A 19,453-nucleotide genomic window follows, 5' to 3' on the forward strand; every position below is an offset into this window, starting at 1 on the left:
TAGAAATAAATCCGTTAATTTTTGGCGGGTTTTACTGTGTGTGCATATATTTATCCTATATTTATAAGACCAAAAAAAAAATCCTATATTTGCCGTGACTGCTGTCATAGAGTTAGCCGGAGCTTCTTCCTCGATCCCGTAAAATCGTACGGAGAAGTGCCAACTCAGCACCTACTTTGATCCCTCAACGGTCACGATCACCCTGAGGAAATTTAAAACTCAAATATGTTTCCTTAATCCCACCCAAATATATATTCCCTTTCAATTCCTGTCCTTTCTGGCTCGGCCCTGAGGATTATTCTTTTTCATTATCATTGTCGAATTTTCTTCAACATGTCTCCTATTTCGAATCTACCATTGAGAGCTTGAATTCCTTGATTTTGTAACTTGAATTTCAGCTGGTTTTAGAGAGTTTTTGTCTCTGAATCTGTGAATTGCTATTGGTGTCTGAAGAAGCAGCTCTTTTTCTGAGCGGAAACATTTCTCTATCTCTGCTCATTACTGCTGTTTTGATTGGTACATTGTTATTAATTGCTTACATCTCATTCAATTGTCCTTCTATATCCGGTATACTTGGTGTGATTGATTTTTATATCGGATTCTGAATTTCGGTGTCTTTTAAAAGGAAGTTGAGTTAACTAATTGCTGAAATGATAAAAACTTTTTAATTAATGATTTTGAAGTACCTCTTTGACGAATTCAATGGCGGGGTCTGACATCGGGGCGCTGCTGGAAAAGCTGAAGATGCTATGGACCTTAGATCATGGGTCTGTGGTGTCAATAAACTTATTTGTTGCACTTATGTGCGCGTGTATCGTGATTGGTCATCTATTGGAGGAGAACCGCTGGATGAATGAGTCGATAACTGCTCTTACGATTGTGAGTCCATTATTTGCTGACGATCATCACTACGTGTTATCTTCGCCTTTTGATGAAACTGATATGATCAGCTTTACCTGTCATTGGCACTATTTGTGCTTGTTATTTGTTATGGATCACAGGGCCTGTGCACGGGAGTTTGGATTCTACTAATAAGTGGAGGGAAGAGTTCGCATGTTTTCATGTTCAGCGCAGATCTTTTCTTTATTTATCTTCTTCCACCGATCATTTTTAATGCTGGGTAGGTTTTCCATTTCTATTACTCCCTCCTTTACTGTATTTGACGAGACACGAGGTTGAAGAAGGAAAGAAATATTTTTTGGAACATATAAAAAGTAGTTTTAGAATTTCCGAGATATTTTAAAGGCTACAAGAGAGAAATAAAGAGATATTAATGAAATCTACAAAAACATGTCATTAACGTGAAATCAGAAGTTTAAATACTTTGAATTTTAAATTTCGTTTTTGATAAGTCCTTCCGTTCACTTTTACTCGTCTATTGTGGACTTTGCATTTCCCTAAACAAATAATAAATGAAGTGTATAATTTACCATGATACCCATATTAATTGATGCATATTTTTAATGGATTTGAGAAATGATTTGAAATGAGTAATTAATACTATGGGTATAACAGGAAAAAAGAAATTGTTTTTTTTTATATGCTAAAAGTGACAAGTGAAAGTGAAAATCTATTTTTAGAATATTATGTTAAAAAAGGAAAGAGGATCAAATATAAAAATATACGTCACGTGTGTCAACTAAAAGTTTAAGTTAATTTAATCGAAAGCTTTGTACTTTGTTTTTTGTTTTTGAGCTTGCCTGAGTTTCTAAGGTTTTGGTTCATTGGGATCATCAATTTAGGAAATTCTAGTTTATACTTAGTTGTAATTAATATTTCTCTTTAATTACAGTGCAACCCTTCTCATCTTCTCTAAACTCATTACTATTTAATAAATCTTTGTAGTGCATCTGCTGGTTATTTCATTTAACTAGTTCTTTTATTTTGTCCAGTAGAACTCCAATGAACATAACTTTTTCTCCACCTTAATCTATTCTCCTCAGGTTCCAGGTGAAAAAGAAACAATTCTTCCGCAATTTCATGACTATCATACTTTTTGGGGCACTTGGTACTCTGATATCTTTTGTAATCATATCATTAGGTGGGCACCGTAATCCTTATTGCGTTTCTTTGTTTTTTCTTGTGTGGAAATCGCTAGCACTTTTCTTTTGCTCTAGATAGTGCCATTGTTAATGTCATTTATTTTCATGTCAGGTGCTATTGGAATTTTCAGGAAAATGAATATTGGGAAACTTGAAATTGGAGATTACCTTGGTACTTCGAGCTGCATGTTCCTGCTAATCACTTATTTATGTACAAAAAAATACTACAAATGTGTTTGATAATTTCTATCCATTCTTGGTTATTTCCAGCAATTGGAGCAATCTTCTCTGCAACAGATTCTGTTTGCACCTTACAAGTGAGTATAGCTTGTCAACACTATAGAGACTCTGGTCAAGTATCAGGCACTTAACTTACTGACATTATCCATTGCATAATGTAGGTGCTTAATCAGGACGAAACGCCATTATTGTACAGTTTAGTCTTTGGGGAAGGTGTTTTAAATGATGCTACATCTGTAGTTTTATTCAATGCTGTCCAGAACTTTGACTTGTCTCATATCAACACTAGCATTGCCCTGCAATTACTTGGAAACTTTCTATACTTGTTTATCTCAAGCACCTTCCTGGGGTTTGTCGTGAGTTTCTGTTTCTCTCCTTGTTATTTAAATGCACGCGACTTTGGTTATTAATGCAGCAAGTAACATTTACTTCTTCCCCTGCTGCAGGCTGGTCTATTGAGTGCCTATATTATTAAGAAGCTCTGCTTTGGAAGGTTAGTAAATAATTTCTTCCAACTCTAAACATTCCTCTTATCCATTCTTCAGTATGGAATTGCAACTATATATATAATTGATTGAGAATTTGCATATTGGGAGTTGATGACTTACTTTCTGATTAACTTCAGGCACTCCACTGATCGTGAAGTTTCTATAATGATACTCATGGCGTACCTATCTTACATGCTTGCTGAAGTAAGTAGTTCCAGCTTAGGAGCAGAGCTAATGTTTCTCGCTCTTTCTGACAACACTGAATCATTTTGACACTTGGAGTGACAGTCACTATTTGATTGCAGTTATTCAATTTAAGCGCAATTCTCACGGTGTTCTTTTGCGGGATTGTGATGTCCCACTACACCTGGCATAACGTGACTGAGAACTCAAGATGCACCACCAAGTATGACATGCATACAGAGAATTTTGAAACCATATTGACTAGACATAATCAATGCTTCTCTGATGTACTCTCTTCAACTATTGTTTAGGCACACCTTTGCTACGCTATCGTTTGTTGCTGAAATTTTCATATTCCTCTATGTTGGTATGGATGCTTTGGACATTGAAAAGTGGAGATTTGTTAGCGACAGGTAAATTCTCACATCTATTGAAGTCCATTTTTAACCGCATAACTGTATTGATCCTATGTGAGTGAGTGATAGAAAGATTGTGCACATCTTTTCTTTTTTGGTTTACCAGCCCTGGAATATCAGTTGAGGTTAGCTCAATACTATTGGGACTTGTCTTGGTTGGAAGGGCAGCCTTTGTTTTCCCCTTGTCATTTCTATCCAACTTGACCAAGAAGTCTCCACATGAGAAGATTGACTTCAAGCAGCAGGTATATATCTCCTAATAATACTCCCTAGGTTTTATTTTACCATTTATATGACACTCTTCCTTTTTAGTCAGTTTCGAAAATAATATCACTTTTCTATATTCTTGAAACTCTTTAAATCTAAACTTTCCATTTTACCTTTAATTACATGCTCTTATAATTATAAAAATGTCGTGACATGTTTAATACCACAATTTTATAAAAATGTGCCAAAAGTTTTTCTTTCGTTCTTAAACTCCCTACCCAATCAAACATCACCATATAAAATGAAATGAGGAACTTTGCTCTAATAATATTATATTCTGCCCTTAGAACCTCTTAATTGTTTGGCTTCTCATGTTATCCCTTCACTGATTTTGCAGGTCATAATATGCTGGGCTGGCCTTATGCGAGGTGCCGTTTCTATGGCCCTTGCTTATAATCAGGTAGATTATTTTTTATTATAGTTTATTACCTAATGCACAGGTTTGTTTTCTACATTGTATATCCGAGTAACTCCTTTTTCATGATTGTATATCAAGAAATTTATCCGAGTTACTCCTTTTCATGATTTCAGTTTACTAAAGAAGGTCATACTCAGTTGCGCGGCAATGCAATAATGATCACAAGTACTATCACAGTTGTCCTATTCAGCACAGTGGTAAGAAATCTTAGCTTTCTTGTGAGTTGTGATTACGTCTTCTGTAATTTCATCTTATCAATCAGATAAGAAAAGTACTAGAGGAAAACAAAGGATGAGTAGGAGACATTTTGGAGGACTTCTATATGAAGCTTAATCATCATTTTTTAAAAATTTCTGGCCTTTGCAGGTATTTGGTTTGATGACAAAACCATTGATTAGACTATTGCTACCCTCACCAGGGACTCCAAAATCTTTCATTAATGTGCCACTTCTAGGCAATGGACGAGACTCGGAAGCCGATCTAGGAGCCCACAATTTTCCCCGTCCAAACAGCTTGCGGATGTTCTTAAGTACCCCTTCTTATACAGTGCACTATTACTGGAGAAAGTTCGATAATACATTCATGCGTCCTGTTTTCGGGGGACGAGGTTTTGTACCTTATGCTCCTGGAACACCGACTGAAGGAAGTGAACCAACAATGGCATTGATGGAAAGTCAGAAAGTCCATTCAGTCTTGTGAGGGCGAGAAACAAGTTTTGGTTTGAACTCCTTCCTTTTCGGTTAATTAACTTTGAATGTTTCTCTTTGGTTAAAACTTTTAGAGCATCCGACCTTAAATTTTAAGGCAATGGTTAAGGGATCTAGGTCATTATAAACTTTTTTGAGAATCATTATACAACCGATGAGAGGTAAGTGTATTCTCTGACATCCTTCCATAGTGTAATCCAATGAAGAGGTTACACGTGGACCTAGTATTTCTTCTTTTTTTTTTTTAAAAAGACCTTTTCGTTATTTAAGTAGAGAGGGAAGGCTCTGGGCCTTGAGTAGATAAATTAGGGTAAAAATAGCACGGTATAGCCAGTTTTCGGACTGGTCATTCAAAAATAACCAGCGTTTATAAAGTTAATGAAAAATAGCCATTATTTTGCTGCAACAGAGACTGGTCCAACATAATATACTGGAGTTCGGTGCACCTGTGTATGAACTCCAGCATATTATGCTGGACCGGTAAACTTTGCTGACTCCAGTATAATATAATGGAGACTGGAGCACCGGTGCTCGAAACTCCAGTATATTATACTGGACAATTATACTTGCTGGAACTCCAGTATATTATGCTGGAGTTCCAGTGTACTTATGCTGGAACTCCATCATATTATGCTGGAGTTCCAGCATACTTATCCTGGAACTCCAGTATAATATGTTGGAGTTCAAGCATACTTATGTTGGGACTCCAGTATAATATACTGGCGTATTTTCCGGGGTTTGAACAGTATTTTCGTTCAGATTTATCTTTACATAAAAAATGACTAAATTTCGATTACTTTTGAAATTGGGTTGTTTTTGAACGATCAGTTATAAATCTGGCTATTTTTGAATTTCTCCCTAAATTAGGATTGACATGATAATACCCGACGCAATGTTAGTGATTCAGTTGATCGAATTTTGATTGAAAGAAAGAGAGTGAGCTCAGAACAACTTTATGGGTGGGCCGATAGAGGGAGGAGACAATAGCAATTGAACATGAAGATAAAAAAAACAAATATGACAACAGAATCACTAAAGTTTGGCATTGATATCATATGAAAGAATCAAAGTATTCAATCTAAATTTTTAAGGCAACAGTGGAGTAACAAGAGACATTACATAAAAAAAAATTCCAATATTTTTATCTATTTATATTTATATTTATCTATACTATATTAAAAGTGGGAAGCCTCTAAGCCTAAAATTAAATTACAAAAATACCCATAAAAATGATGGAATCTTTTACCCATTTTAATATTAGTTAATAATAATATTCAATTAAAAAGAATAAAACTAATTTGAAGTGTTCATTTTTAGAATAGTTGTGTCCGTTCAATCGTATAATAACTAACCTTTTCATTCAATAATAGTCTTTAACCGTTGCAACCTTTAGAGTTAATGCTCCAATACATGGCATCATCGACAAACAGAGAATTCAAAGAGATCTTCATTTTGCCAACTTCTCATATGAATGATTATTCTGGTATAAATTTAACTAATTCATCTCATGCCATAAAAATTAAACTCCTTGCCTTTTAGCGGTATTTTTCTTCTACTATATATCTTCAATTTGGTCTAACCTCTAATGCTAAAGTGAATTGATTTCATATAGGGTCTGTTGAACACCAATCTATATTATCTCTATCTTTGCGGACTTGCTTTTCTCAAATGCCGTTACAGTTACTTGTGACTTGTGACTATCATTTTAGTGTTTATTCGGAGTGTCACGATCCCAAATATCGGTCGTGATGGCGCCTATCACGTTACTAGGCAAGCCAACCAATCAACTAACCACTACCCATTTTCTTTTAATAATTAAGCCATTTTCTAACACAGGTTTTAAATATTAAATTCATTATAAGCGTTAAAACGACAGAAATATGCGGAAGGTCAAAATAACAACAACTACACAGCCCTAACAATCTGGTGTCACGAGTCTAGATCCTCTAATACCAGTTTGAATACCTAATACATCAATAGTCTAGGAAATGCGGAAAGATAATAAGATAAGAGGGAGAGAACAGGGTTGCGGACGCCATGCAGCTACCTTGAAGTCTCCGTCAAATACTGAAACAGCTGCAAGCCCTCACTCGTCCGCTCGGGCACCTGGATCTGCACACAAGGTGCAGGGAGTAATGTGAGTACGCCAACTCAGTAAGTAACTAGAGTAAATAAGGACTGAAAGCAGTGACGAGCAGTTCAACAATACATAACTAGATAATCAACAGAATATCAGGTCATCTTTACAATTTAAAAATCAATTTTCGTTAAAAAATCACATTTCTAGTTTAAACATTTGGAATCAAATACTTAGCGGTATATCAAACGGAGGCTTATTTAAAAGAAGAGTGAAATAAGTGAAAACATCATAACAAGGCCTCTCGGGCAAGGAATCACTCAGAATATGGCCCCTTGGGCAGCCTCTCGTCACACAGTACTCACTCTCAGCACTCGGCTCTTGAGTATCTCATAATAATAGAAATCATAGTAACCGCTGCGGCGAGCAGCCCAATCCGTAATTTATAGTCGACTACGCTCACTAGGGGTGTACAGACTCCGAAGGGGCTCCTACAGCCCAAGCGTCACATTGCTGCGGCGCGCAGCCCGATCCAATATACATATCGTTGCGGCGTGCAGCCCGATCCAGTATATATATCGTTATGGCGTGCAACCCGATCCATATAAGTATCGCTGCGGCGCGCAGCCCGATCCATAATATATACATATCATATCCTCACAATTAGGTTCTCAACCTCTCTCAGTCATTAACTTCACAGCCTCTCGGGCACAAAAATAGAAATTAGGGAACTCAGCCCAAATAGTCCTCACAATTAGAAGTGAAAAGATAAAACCAGTTTTAAACATTTAAACAGGTAAGACATGACTGGGGATATGTTTTTAGCAAGTAATAGTGAGGAAAAATAGTCAAAATGCCCCTAAGTGTTTCTATAGGTCGGCACAAGGCCCCAAACATGGCATACGACCTATAATACAGTATAAACATCCAAAATACGGAATAATATAACGTTTCCAAATCAAATACGCGGCTTAATAGTCGCTACGGGACGGACCAAGCCACAATCCTTACCGGTGCATACCCACACGTTCGTCACCTAGCATGTGCGTCACCGCGTTTATCAAGACAAGTCAAATACCGGGGTTTTGTACCCTCAGTTCCAGATTTACAATGGTTACTTACCTCAAACCAGTAAAATACTACCCCGCAATGCCTTTGCCCATCGAATCGGCCTCCACGCGCGTCGAATCTATCCAAAATCAGAACGAGGACGTCAAAATATGCCAAGGGAATGAAGCCCAAGCAAAAACAATCGAAAAATACCAAAAATCCCGAAATTACCAAAATCCGACCCCCGGGCCCACATCTCAAAATTCAAATTTTTTTTACATCAACAGATTCTTTGTCTCCTCACGAGTCTATGCATATCAAGAACACTAAAATCGGAGTCCAAATGACCCCTCAAATCCTCCTTTAAAAGTCTCTTAAACTCAAGCCTTAATCCTCCATTTTTAGCCCTTAATCTCCACTAAAACCATGATTTAACACTAGAAAAATGATCTTAACCCAATTAATTAAGCTTAGGGAACTTACCCAACCGATATCCTTTGATTCCTCTAGGGATCCGATGCCTTAGCCTCTTTCCCGTCTTCAAAAATGGAGTTCATTGCAAAAATTCACGAAGAAAGCAATATATACCTTCTGTCCAGGGATTTTCGCATCTGCAACCATCCCACCGCTTCTGCAGCACCGCTTATGTGGTCAAATCGCCGCTTCTGTGGTCCGTCACTTAAAAGCCCAAGCCGCTTCTGTGCTCAGTCTTCCGCACTTGCGACTCTGCAGGTATGGTCCCATACCGCATCTGCGGTCCCTGACAAATTCTCAAAATCCGCTTCTGTGGTTCCTCTCTCGCACCTGCGGTCCCCAATCCGCAGGTGCGGAAATACCAGAAGCAGCAAAGTTCAGCAGCTGCAACAAGTCTCAAACCTCTCTGTCAACCATCCGAAATTACCCTGAGGCCCTCGGGGCCTCAACCAAAGGTACAAACATATTCTAATACCTTATTCAAACTTGTTCTAATCATCAAAACACCTCAAAAAACATCAAATCACCCAAAAAACATCGGATTCAAGCCAAACTTTCTAAAATCTTCTAAATTATGCTTTCGATCAAAAACCCAACCAAACCACGTCCGAATGATCTGAAATTTTGCACACACATCCCAAATGATACAACGGAACTACTGCAACTCTCGGAATTCCATTCCGACCCCTATGTCAAAATCTCGCCTACGAACCGGAAATCGCCAAAATATCAACTTCGCCAATTCAAGCCTAAATCCACTACAAACCTTCAAAATTCATTTCGATCACGCTCCTAAGTCACAAATCACCTTCCAAAGCTAACCTAACGATCAGAACTCATATCCGAGCCCTCTAACACATAAGTCAACATTTGGTTGACTTTTCTAACTTAAACTCACTCTAAAGAGACTCAATGTCTCAAACCTTACTAAATCCTTTCTGAACTCGATCCGACCAACCCGATACCCCATAATACGGATAAACAAAGCATAACGAAGCAGAAATAGGGAAAACATAGCGGTAACTCATGAGACGACTGTCCGGATCGTCATATCCTCCCCAAATTAAACAAATGTTTGTCCTCGAACGAGTTAAGAAACATACCTGAAGCCTCAAACAGGTGAGGATATCTACTCCACATCTCCCGCTCGGTCTCCCAGGTAGTCTCCTCCACGAGCCGACCTCTCCACTGCACTTTCACTGAAGCTATATCCTTTGACTTCAACTTTCGAACCTGACGACCCAAAATAGCTACTGGCTCCACATCATAAGTCAAATCATCCAACTGAACCGTGTTGAAATCCAAAAACATGAGACGGATCCCCAATATACTTCCGGAGCATAGAAACATGAAATACTGGATGCACACTCGACAAGTTGGGTGGCAAAGCAAGCTCATAAGCCACCTCCCCAATCCTTCGAAGCACCTCAAAAGGCTCAATGAACCGAGGACTCAATTTCCCTTTCTTCCCGAATCTCATAACACCCTTCATGGGTAAAACCTTTAACAGAACCTTCTCCCCAACCATGTAGGACACATCTCGAACCTTCCTATCAGCATAACTCATTTGCCTCGACTGTGCTATACGAAGCCTCTCCTGAATCACCTTCACCTTCTCCAAAGCATCCTGCACCAAATCAGTCCCCAATAGTCTAGCCTCACTGGGCTCAAACCAACCAACTGGAGATCTAAACCGCCTCTCATACAAAGCCTCATATGGAGCCATCTGAATACTCGACTGGTAGCGTTGTTATAGGCGAACTCTGCAAGCGGTAGAAACTGATCCCATGACCCTTCGAAATCAATAACACAAGCACGCAACATGTCCTACAATATCTGAATAGTGCGCTCGGACTGTCCGTCTGTCTGAGGGTGAAAAGCTGTGCTCAACTCAACCTGAGTACCCAACTCTCGCTGCACAGACCTCCAAAACTGCAAACTAAACTGAGTGCTTCTATCTGAAATGATGGAAATTGGGACACCATGCAAACGAACGATCTCCCAAATATAGATCCCTGCCAACCACTCTAAAGAATAGGTAGTACACACGGGAATGAAGTGTGCGGACTTGGTCAGCCGATCCACAATCACCCAAATAGCATTGAACTTCTTCAAAGTCTGTGGAAGTCGAGCAACAAAGTCCTTAGTGATCCTCTCCCACTTCCACTCGGGAATAACTATCTGCTGAAGCAAGCCACCCGGTCTCTGATGCTCATATTTCACCTGCTGACAATTGAGACACCGAGCTACATATCCCACAATGTCTTTCTCCATTATTCTCCACCAATAGTGCTGCCTCAAATCCTGATACATCTAAGTGGCACCTAGATGAATGGAATACCGCGAGCTATGGGCCTCCTCCAAAATCAACTCCTGAAGCCCATCCACATTGGGCACACAAATCCGGCCCTGCATCCTCAAAACCCCCATCATCATCAATAGTCACATCTCTGGCATCATCATGCTGAACTTTGTCCTTAAGGACCAGCAAATGAAGATCATCATACTGGCGCTCTCTAATGCGTTCATATAAGGAAGACCGAGAAACCACGCAAGCTAATACCCGACTGGGCTTCAAAATATCTAACCTCACGAACCGATTGGCCAAGTCCTGAACATCAACTGCAAGAAGTCTCTCCCCAACTAGGATATATGACAAACTCCCCATACTCATTGCCTTTCGGCTCAAAGCATCGGCTACCACATTGGCCTTTCCCGGATGGTACAATATAGTGATATCATAATCTTTAAGCAACCCCAACTATCTCCGCTGCCTCAAATTAAGATCCTTTTGCTTGAACAAATGCTGAAGACTGAGATGACCAGTGAACACCTCACAAGATATGCCATACAAGTAATGCCTCCAAATTTTCAATGCGTAAACTATGGCAGCCAACTCCAAATCATGAACGTGGTAGTTCTTCTCATGGGGCTTCAACTGAGGAGAAACATAAGCAATAACTCTACCTTCCTGCATCAACACACAACCAATCCCAACTCTCAAAGCATCACAATACACGGTATATGAACCTGAAGTTGATGGCAAAACTAACATTGGAGATGTGGTCAAAGCTGTCTTGAGCTTCCGAAAGCTCTCCTCACACTCGTCCGCCCATAAAAATGAAGCACCCTTCCGAGTCAACTTGGTCAAGGGCGATGCGATAGATGAGAATCCCTGAACAAACCGGCGATAATATCCTGTCAAACCAAGAAAGCTGCGAATCTCTGTAGTTGAGGACGGTCTGGGCCAACTTTGAATCGCCTCTATCTTCTTCGGATCAATCTGAATACCCTCGCTGGACACCTCGTGCCCCAAGAAAGCCACTGAACTGAGCCAGAACTCACATTTGGAGAATTTTGCATAAAGCTTCTCCTCCTTCAATCTCTGTAACACAACTCTCAAATGCTTCGCGTGCTCCTCCTGACTATGCGAATACACTAGAATATCATCAATGAAGACTATGACAAACGAATCAAGATAAGGCCGGAACACGCTGTTCATCAAATGCATGAACGCTGCTGGGGCATTGGTAAGCCCGTAAGACATCACCAAGAACTCATAATGACCATATTGGGTCCTGAAAGCCGTCTTAAGAATATCTAAATCCCTGATCTTCAACTGGTGATAGCCCGAACAGAGATCAATCTTGGAGAACACTCTCGCTCCCTGAAGCTGGTCGAATAAAGCATCAATGCGAGGCAAGGGATACTTGTTCTTAATTGTTACTTTGTTAAATGGCCTATAATCAATGCACATTCGCATAGTGTCATCCTTCTTCTTCACAAATAGAACCAGCGCACCCTAAGGTGACACACTAGGCCGAATAAACCCCTTATCAAGGAGTTCCTAAAGCTGCTCCTTTAACTCCTTCAACTCTGTTGGTGGCATACGATACAGCGGAATAGAAATGGGCTGAGTGCCCAACACCAGATCAATACCAAAATTAATATCCCTGTCCGGTGTCATGCCCGACAGGTCTGCAAGAAACACATCTGGAAAATCCCTCACAACTGGGACAGAATCAATACTGGGAGCCCCAGTTCCAAAATTGCTCACGAAGGCTAGATACGAAGGGCATCCCTTCCCAACCATACGATGTGCCTTCAAGAATGAGATCACTCTGCTGGAAACATAATCGGTTAGGCCTTGTCACTCAATCCATGGTACACCCGGTATAGCCAATATGACTATCTTAGCATGACTGTCCAGAATAGCACGACACAGAAATAGCAATCCATGCCCAAAATGATATCGAAATCCACCATACATAATAGTAAAAGATCCACTCGGGTCTCCAGACCCCCAATAATCACCACACACGACTGATACACACGGTCTACAACAACAATATCACCCACTGGAGTAGATACATGAATAGGTTAAACAAGAGACTCACGGGGCATATCCAAATAACGGGCAAAGTACGATGACACATAAGAAAAGGTGGAACCGGGGTCAAATAATACAGAGGCATCTCTGTGGTAGACTGAAACAATACTTGAAATCACGGCATCTGAAGCGGCAACATCTGGTCTGCCTGGGAGGGCATAGAAATGAGCTTGTCCACCACCTGATCGACCTCCTCCTCTAGGGCGGCCCTTAGCTGCCCGACCTCTACCCTTAGCTAGCTGTGCAGGTGATGAAGTAATTGGAGCAGAAGTCGAGGGCTGACCCCTCTGCTAAGACTGAACATCATAAAGACGAGGACACTGCCTCCTCATATGTCCAAACTATCCACACTTATAACAACTCCCCGGTGCTGGAGATGGGGACTGAAGGGAACTCCTGGCACTGGAATGACCAGTAGAAGGACCTGGCATGGAAAAACCCTGAACTGATGGAGCACGAGACGAGCTTTGAGCTGGAAGGGCACTAAGTGATGAGTGTCCCTGATGAGAACTATGAAAGCCATGACTTGATGATGCTCCACGGTAACCTGGGTGAGTTGAATGAGCCTGCTTGAATGAATGGCCTCTGCCTTGCTGGAACTGACCCCTCGAAGGAGCACTGCTAAAGCTACCAGATCCCCGAGGCCTCTTGGCATCCCTCTCCTCTCGCTTCTGCCGGCAAACTGTCCCAATCTCACGGGCGATATCAACAACCTCCTCGAAGGTATCACCTGTCACTCTCTCCCTAGTCATGAGAATCCGAAGCTGGTATGTGAGGCCATCAACAAACCTTCTGATCCTCTCTCGGTCGGTGGGAACCATCCAAACCGCATAACGGGCTAATTCAGAGAACCGCATCTCATACTACGCCACTGTCATCTCCCCCTGACGCAGCTGCTCAAACTGCCTGCGCAGCTCCTCTTGGCGCGACTGTGGTACATACTTCTCCAGGAAGAGAATAGAGAACTGCTGTCAAGTAAGGGGCGCTGCACCAACAGGCCTACGCCTCTCATACGCCTCCCACCAAGTGAAGGCAGCCCTAGAAAACTGAAAGGTAGTAAATGCCACATCACTGGTCTTAAGAATCTATACTATAAGAAGCATCCTCTGGCACTTATCCAAGAAACCCTAGGCATCCTCGCCCTTTACACTGCTGAATGTCGGAGGCTGGAGTCTACCAAACCTCTCAAGTCGACGCTGCTCATCATCAGGCATAACTGGTACCACAAACTCCTAAGCTGGTGCAACCAGCTGGGCTGGAGGTGCCCTCGGTGTTTGGAGTCCCTGCACAACTTGCTCAGGTGTGCGAGCAACGGGAGTCTGGGTGCCTCCCCTGGCCTGGGAAGTAGCTGTGGCCGTAGTAACTGAAACCGCCTGAGCCAAACCGGTACACACTGATAAGATATGAGCTAAATCCTCTTAAAGGCCTGAAATCACAATAGGCACAGCTGGTGCTGTTGTAGCGTCCATAACTAGGACCTGATCGGGAATTAGGGAGCTAGTGGATCTGTCGGTGCTACTCTAGCTGCTATGCCCCTACCACGGTCTCGACTGCGACCTCGGCCTCTAGTGTCCCCAGCTGGTGGAACTGGTGGTCGTATACCCCGCCCGGTAGCACGTGCCCTCACCATATGTGAGAGAATGGAATAACAGAAGTTTAGTACTCGGATCAACAAGTTCGCACGACAAGAATTTCAAGAATATGAAGTTTTTCCTAAAGGTTCTACAGCCTCTCAGGGATAAATACAGACGTCTCCGTACTGATCCGCGAGACTCTACTAAACCGGCTCATGACTCGCGAGACCTATGTAATCTAGGCTCCGATACCAACTTGTCACGACCTCAAATACCGGTCGTGATGGCGCCTATCATGTTACTAGGCAAGCCAACCAATCAACTAACAACGACCCATTTTCCTTTAACATTTAAGCCATTTTCTAACATAGGTTTTAAATACTGAAGTCATTATAAGCGGTAAAATGACAGAAATATGCGGAAGGTCAAAATAACAATAATTACACAGCCCCAACAATCTGGTGTCACGAGTCTAGAGCCTCTAATACAAGTTTGAATACCTAATACATCAATAGTGTAGGAAATGCGGAAAGATAATAAGATAAGAGGGAGAGAACAGGGTTGCGGACGTCATGCAGCTACCTCGAAGTCTCCATCAAATACTGAAACAGCTGCAAGCCTTACTCGGCCACTCGGACACCTGGATCTGCACACAAGGTGCATGGAGTAACGTGAGTACGCCAACTCAGTAAGTAACTAAAGTAAATAAGGATTGAAAGTAGTGACGAGCAGTTTAACAATACATAACTGGATAATCAACAGAATATCAGGTCATCTTTACAGTTTATTTCGTTATAAAATCATATTTCCAGTTTAAACATTTGGAATCAATACTTAATGGTATATCAAATAGAGGCTTATCTAAAAGAAGAGTGAAATCAATGAAAACATCATAACAAGGCCTCTCGGGCAAGGAATCACTCAGAATATGGCCCCTCGGGCAGCCTCTCAGTCACTCGTGACTCGACTCTCGTCACACAGTACTCACTCTCAGCACTCGGCTCTTTAATATCTCATAATAATAGAAATCATAGTAACCGCGTGGCATGCAGCCCGATCCGTAATTTATAGTCTACTATGCTCACTGGGAGTGTACAGACTCCGGAAGGGCTCCTACAGTCCAAACGTCATATTGCTACGGCGCGTAGCCCGATCCAATATACATATCGCTGTGGGGTGAAACCCGATTCAGTGTATAAGTATCGCTGCGGTGTGCAGCCCGATCCATAATATATATATATCATATCCTCTCTATTAGGTTCTCAACCTCTCTCAGTCATTAACCTCACAGCCTCTCGGGCACAACAATAGAAATTAGGGAACTTAGCCCAAACAGTCCTCACAATTAGAAGTGAAAAGATAAAACTAGTTTTAAACATTTAAACAGGTAAGACATGACTGAGGATATGTTTTTAGCAAGTAATAGTGAGGAAAAATAGTCAAAATGCCCCTAAGGGTTTCTACAGGTCGGTAAAAGGCCCCAAACATGGCATACAACCCATAATACAGTATAAACATCCAAAATACGGAATAATATAACGTTTCCAAATCAAATACGCGGCTTAATAGTCGCTACAGGACGGACCAAGTCACAATCCCTACCGTTGCACGCCCACACGCTCGTCACCTAGTATATGTGTCACCGCGTTTATCAAGACAAGTCAAATACCAAGGTTTTGTACCCTCAATTCCAGATTTACAATGGTTACTTACCTCAAACCGGTGAAATACTACTCTGTGATGCCTTTGCCCCTCGAATCGGTCTCCACGTGTGTCGAATCTATCCAAAATCGGAACGAGGACATCAAAATATGCTAGGGGAACGAAGCCCAAGCGAAAACAATCGAAAAATACCAAAAACCCTGAAATTACCAAAACCTGACCCCCGAGCCCACGTCTCGAAATTTAGATAATTTTTCTATCAATAGATTCCTCGTCTTCCCACGAGTCTATGTATATCAAGAACACTAAAATCGGAGTCCAAATGGCCCCTCAAATCCTCCTTTAAAGGCCTCTTAAACTCAAGCCCTAATCCTCCATTTTTAGCCTTTAATCTCCACTAAAACCATGATTAAACACTGGAAAAATGATCTTAACCCAAGTAATTAAGCTTAGGGAACTTACCCAACCGATATCCTTTGATTTCTCTTGAGATCCTATGCCTTAGCCTCTTTCCCGTCTTCAAAAATGAAGTTCTTTGCAAAAATTCGCGAAGAAACAATATATACCTTCTGTCTAGGGATTTTCGCATCTACGACCATCCCACCGCTTCTGCGGTACCACATATGCGGTCAAATTGCCGCTTCTGCAGCCCTTTAATTAAAATCCCAAGCCGCTTCTGCGGTTCCTCTCTTGCATGTATGGCGCTGTACCTGCGGTCCCCAATCCGCAGGTGCGGAAATACCAGAAGCAACAAAGTTCAGCAGCTGCAACAAGTCTCAAACCTCTCTGTCAACCATCCGAAATCACCTCGAGGCCCTCGAGACCTCAACCAAAGGCACAAACATATCCTAATACCTTATGCAAACTTGTTCCAATCATCAAAACACCCCAAACAACATCAAATCACCCAAAACACATCGGATTCAAGCCAAACTTTCTAAAATCTTCTAAATTACACTTTCGATAAAAAACCCAACCAAACCACGTCTGAATGACTTGAAATTTTGTACACACATCCCAAATGACACAACAGAACTACTACAACTCTCAGAATTCCATTACGACCCCTATATCAAAATCTCGCCTACCAACCGGAAATCCCCAAAATATCAACTTTGTCAATTCAAGTCTAAATCCACTACGAACCTTCAAAATTCATTTCGATCACGCACCTAAGTCACAAATCACCTCCCGAAGCTAACCGAACCATCAGAACTTATATCCGAGCCCTCTAACACATAAGTCAACATCCAATTAACTTTTCCAACTTAAACTCACTCTAAAGAGACAAAGTGTCTCAAACCTTACCAAATCCTTTCCGAACTCGATCCGACCAACCCGATACCACATAACACGGATAAACAAAGCATAACGAAGTAGAAATAGGAAAAATAGAGCGGTAACTCATGAGACGACTGTCCGGATCGTCACACGGAGATTCTATCATTTTTATATGTTTCATAATTCTTTACAAGTTTTACTAAGTTTATTTTTTTTTAATACTTTATCTTTCATGTCATGTGACTCCATGAATGGTATATAATCAAAAGTAATATCTTTAATAACATATAGTCTTCCTTAGAAAATATTTACATTTGAAATACCCAATTAGTAATTTCGTAAAAATTTTATTATATTAATCAAGAAAATATCTTAGTTTATATGATTAATGCTAAAGAGACCATTTGTTTTAAACTGTTTCTATTATAACGTCATGGACATTCGCGTATATAATAAGGTCCATGTATTATAAATTTAAGACATACAAATTTTTTGCATGGGTATCAAAAGTAAAAGAAAATTATTGAAGATATGTTTAAATGTGTGACTCTTTGTGTGATCAGCCAAAATGTCATCTTTAATTTAAATAATTATCTTTATATTTTAAAACCTTGAAAAGTGCTATCAATAAATCTTCGACTTACGTGCGCAGTCCGTATAATTTTTCGAAAGGTTCTTATGTGAAAAATAGATTAAATTGTGAACTAGAGTTTTAAAACTCAACTGAGTTGACTTCGCTCAATATTTTGAGCAAACGAACCCGGATAAAAGCTTTGACCATTCCGATAGTTCCATATCGCGATTTGGGACTTGATCATATGCCCGAAATCGAATTTCGAGGTCCCTAGATCAAATTATCGCCATTACAAGGAATCTAGAAATCTAAGGCTAAAGATTTCTTAAGTTTGACCGGAGATTTGACTTTTTGATATCGGGGTCGAAATCCAGTTCTAAAATTTTTCATAGCTTCGTTATGTCATTTATGACTTGTGTGCAAAATTTGAAGTCAATCGGATTTGATTTGCTAGAACAGTGCCCCCGACATTTTCTGGGCAGATTCTTAAGTTCTGAAAATGGGACTCGTCCCATTTTCCATTTTTACCAAATTGGAGCTCGGGGAGAGGCAATTTTCGGGAGATTTTCAAAGAAAATAATGGGGTAAGTGTTCTTAACTTAATTTTGGTTAGATTACCCAAATCTATTACTAGTTTTGGCATTAAATCTGTGAATTTAGTTGGAAGAGTTTGAAAACCCTCTCGGATAGATTTGAGGGTCGAAATATTATCGAAATTTAGTAATTTTGGTATGGTTAGACTCGGGGTTGGATGAGGTTTCATATTTCGCAACTTTCGTCGAATTCCGAGACGTGGGCCCCACGGGCGAATTTTTAGTGCAATTTCGGATTTTTAATAGAAAATGTAGAATTTCATATGGAATTAATTCCTATAATTTTTATTGACTGAATCGAATTGTTTATGACTAGATTTGAGAATTTCGGGCACGAATTCGCGAGGCAAAGGCTTGTTGGAATTTTGAATTGGTTGCAAAGCGAGGTAAGTGTTTGGTCTAACCTTAGCTTGAGGGATTAAGAGTTGTGTCCTATTTGTTATGTGTTATTTGTTGAGTACGACGTATAGGCATGGTGACGAGTATCTATACGTTGGTGTCAAGCATGACCGTAAGTCTTATACTTTCATTAATGTGACTCTGTTTCGTATTGTATATGCTCTATATGATAATTTCTATTGAGGAATATGACTTGTGGAAGTATAGTGTTAATTAAACATGGTAGAGCATTGGCTCAAGTTGAGAATTGAATTGTTGAACATTGTAGAGCATTGGTTCAAGTTGAGAATTGAATTGTTGAACATTGTAGAGCATTGGCTCAAGTTAAGAATTGAATTGTTGAACATTGTAGAGCATTGGCTCAAGTTATGAATTGAGTTTTTAAATAAACGTGAAAGAAGAAAGGAGAGAGAGGGAGAGAATCATGATATTGTCTCCCTTGCCGGGATATTATTATTTTGATGTTATTTCCTTTGCCGGGATTTGATTGTTGTACTATTGTTCCCTTGCCGAAATTTTATTGTGATTTTATTTATTTCCTTGCCCTTATTCCTTGTGATTGTTGTTTGGGTGAGGAAGAGTGTTAAAGCACGAAGGGTGATGCCGTGTATGATTTTG

At 40.4% G+C, this 19,453-nt stretch overlaps 1 protein-coding gene across 2 annotated transcripts; it reads left to right on the forward strand.

Moving 5' to 3' along the window:
• The first annotated feature begins 204 nt into the window (after positions 1 to 204).
• On the forward strand, positions 205 to 4,932 carry LOC107779787 (sodium/hydrogen exchanger 1-like). 2 transcript variants are annotated; one of them, XM_075220861.1, is made up of 15 exons: positions 205 to 516; positions 684 to 879; positions 1,002 to 1,120; positions 1,944 to 2,041; positions 2,155 to 2,214; positions 2,313 to 2,359; positions 2,444 to 2,638; positions 2,729 to 2,775; positions 2,908 to 2,974; positions 3,076 to 3,176; positions 3,265 to 3,366; positions 3,476 to 3,614; positions 3,974 to 4,036; positions 4,168 to 4,251; positions 4,421 to 4,932. In XM_075220861.1, exons 2-15 carry the CDS (start codon positions 703 to 705, stop codon positions 4,751 to 4,753), a joined length of 1,632 nt encoding a protein of 543 aa, XP_075076962.1. In that variant the 5' UTR covers positions 205 to 516; positions 684 to 702; the 3' UTR covers positions 4,754 to 4,932. The 2 variants fall into 2 exon arrangements, with proteins under 2 accessions (XP_075076962.1, XP_016455759.1); XM_016600273.2 differs by having other exon boundaries at positions 205 to 879.
• Positions 4,933 to 19,453: the final 14,521 nt, after the last annotated feature.

This window comes from Nicotiana tabacum, chromosome 8, assembly GCF_000715075.1.
Source record: "Nicotiana tabacum cultivar K326 chromosome 8, ASM71507v2, whole genome shotgun sequence".
Taxonomy (NCBI): Eukaryota; Viridiplantae; Streptophyta; class Magnoliopsida; order Solanales; family Solanaceae; genus Nicotiana; species Nicotiana tabacum.

Excerpts from the sequence above, each read along its gene's own strand:
- LOC107779787 (XM_016600273.2), top strand. The coding sequence starts at position 703 with ATGGCGGGGTCTGACATCGGGGCGCTGCTGGAAAAGCTGAAGATGCTA. Across the intron at positions 3,177-3,264 it reads AACTCAAGATGCACCACCAA|GCACACCTTTGCTACGCTAT; the intron begins GTATGACATGCA and ends ACTATTGTTTAG. Across the intron at positions 3,615-3,973 it reads AGATTGACTTCAAGCAGCAG|GTCATAATATGCTGGGCTGG; the intron begins GTATATATCTCC and ends CTGATTTTGCAG.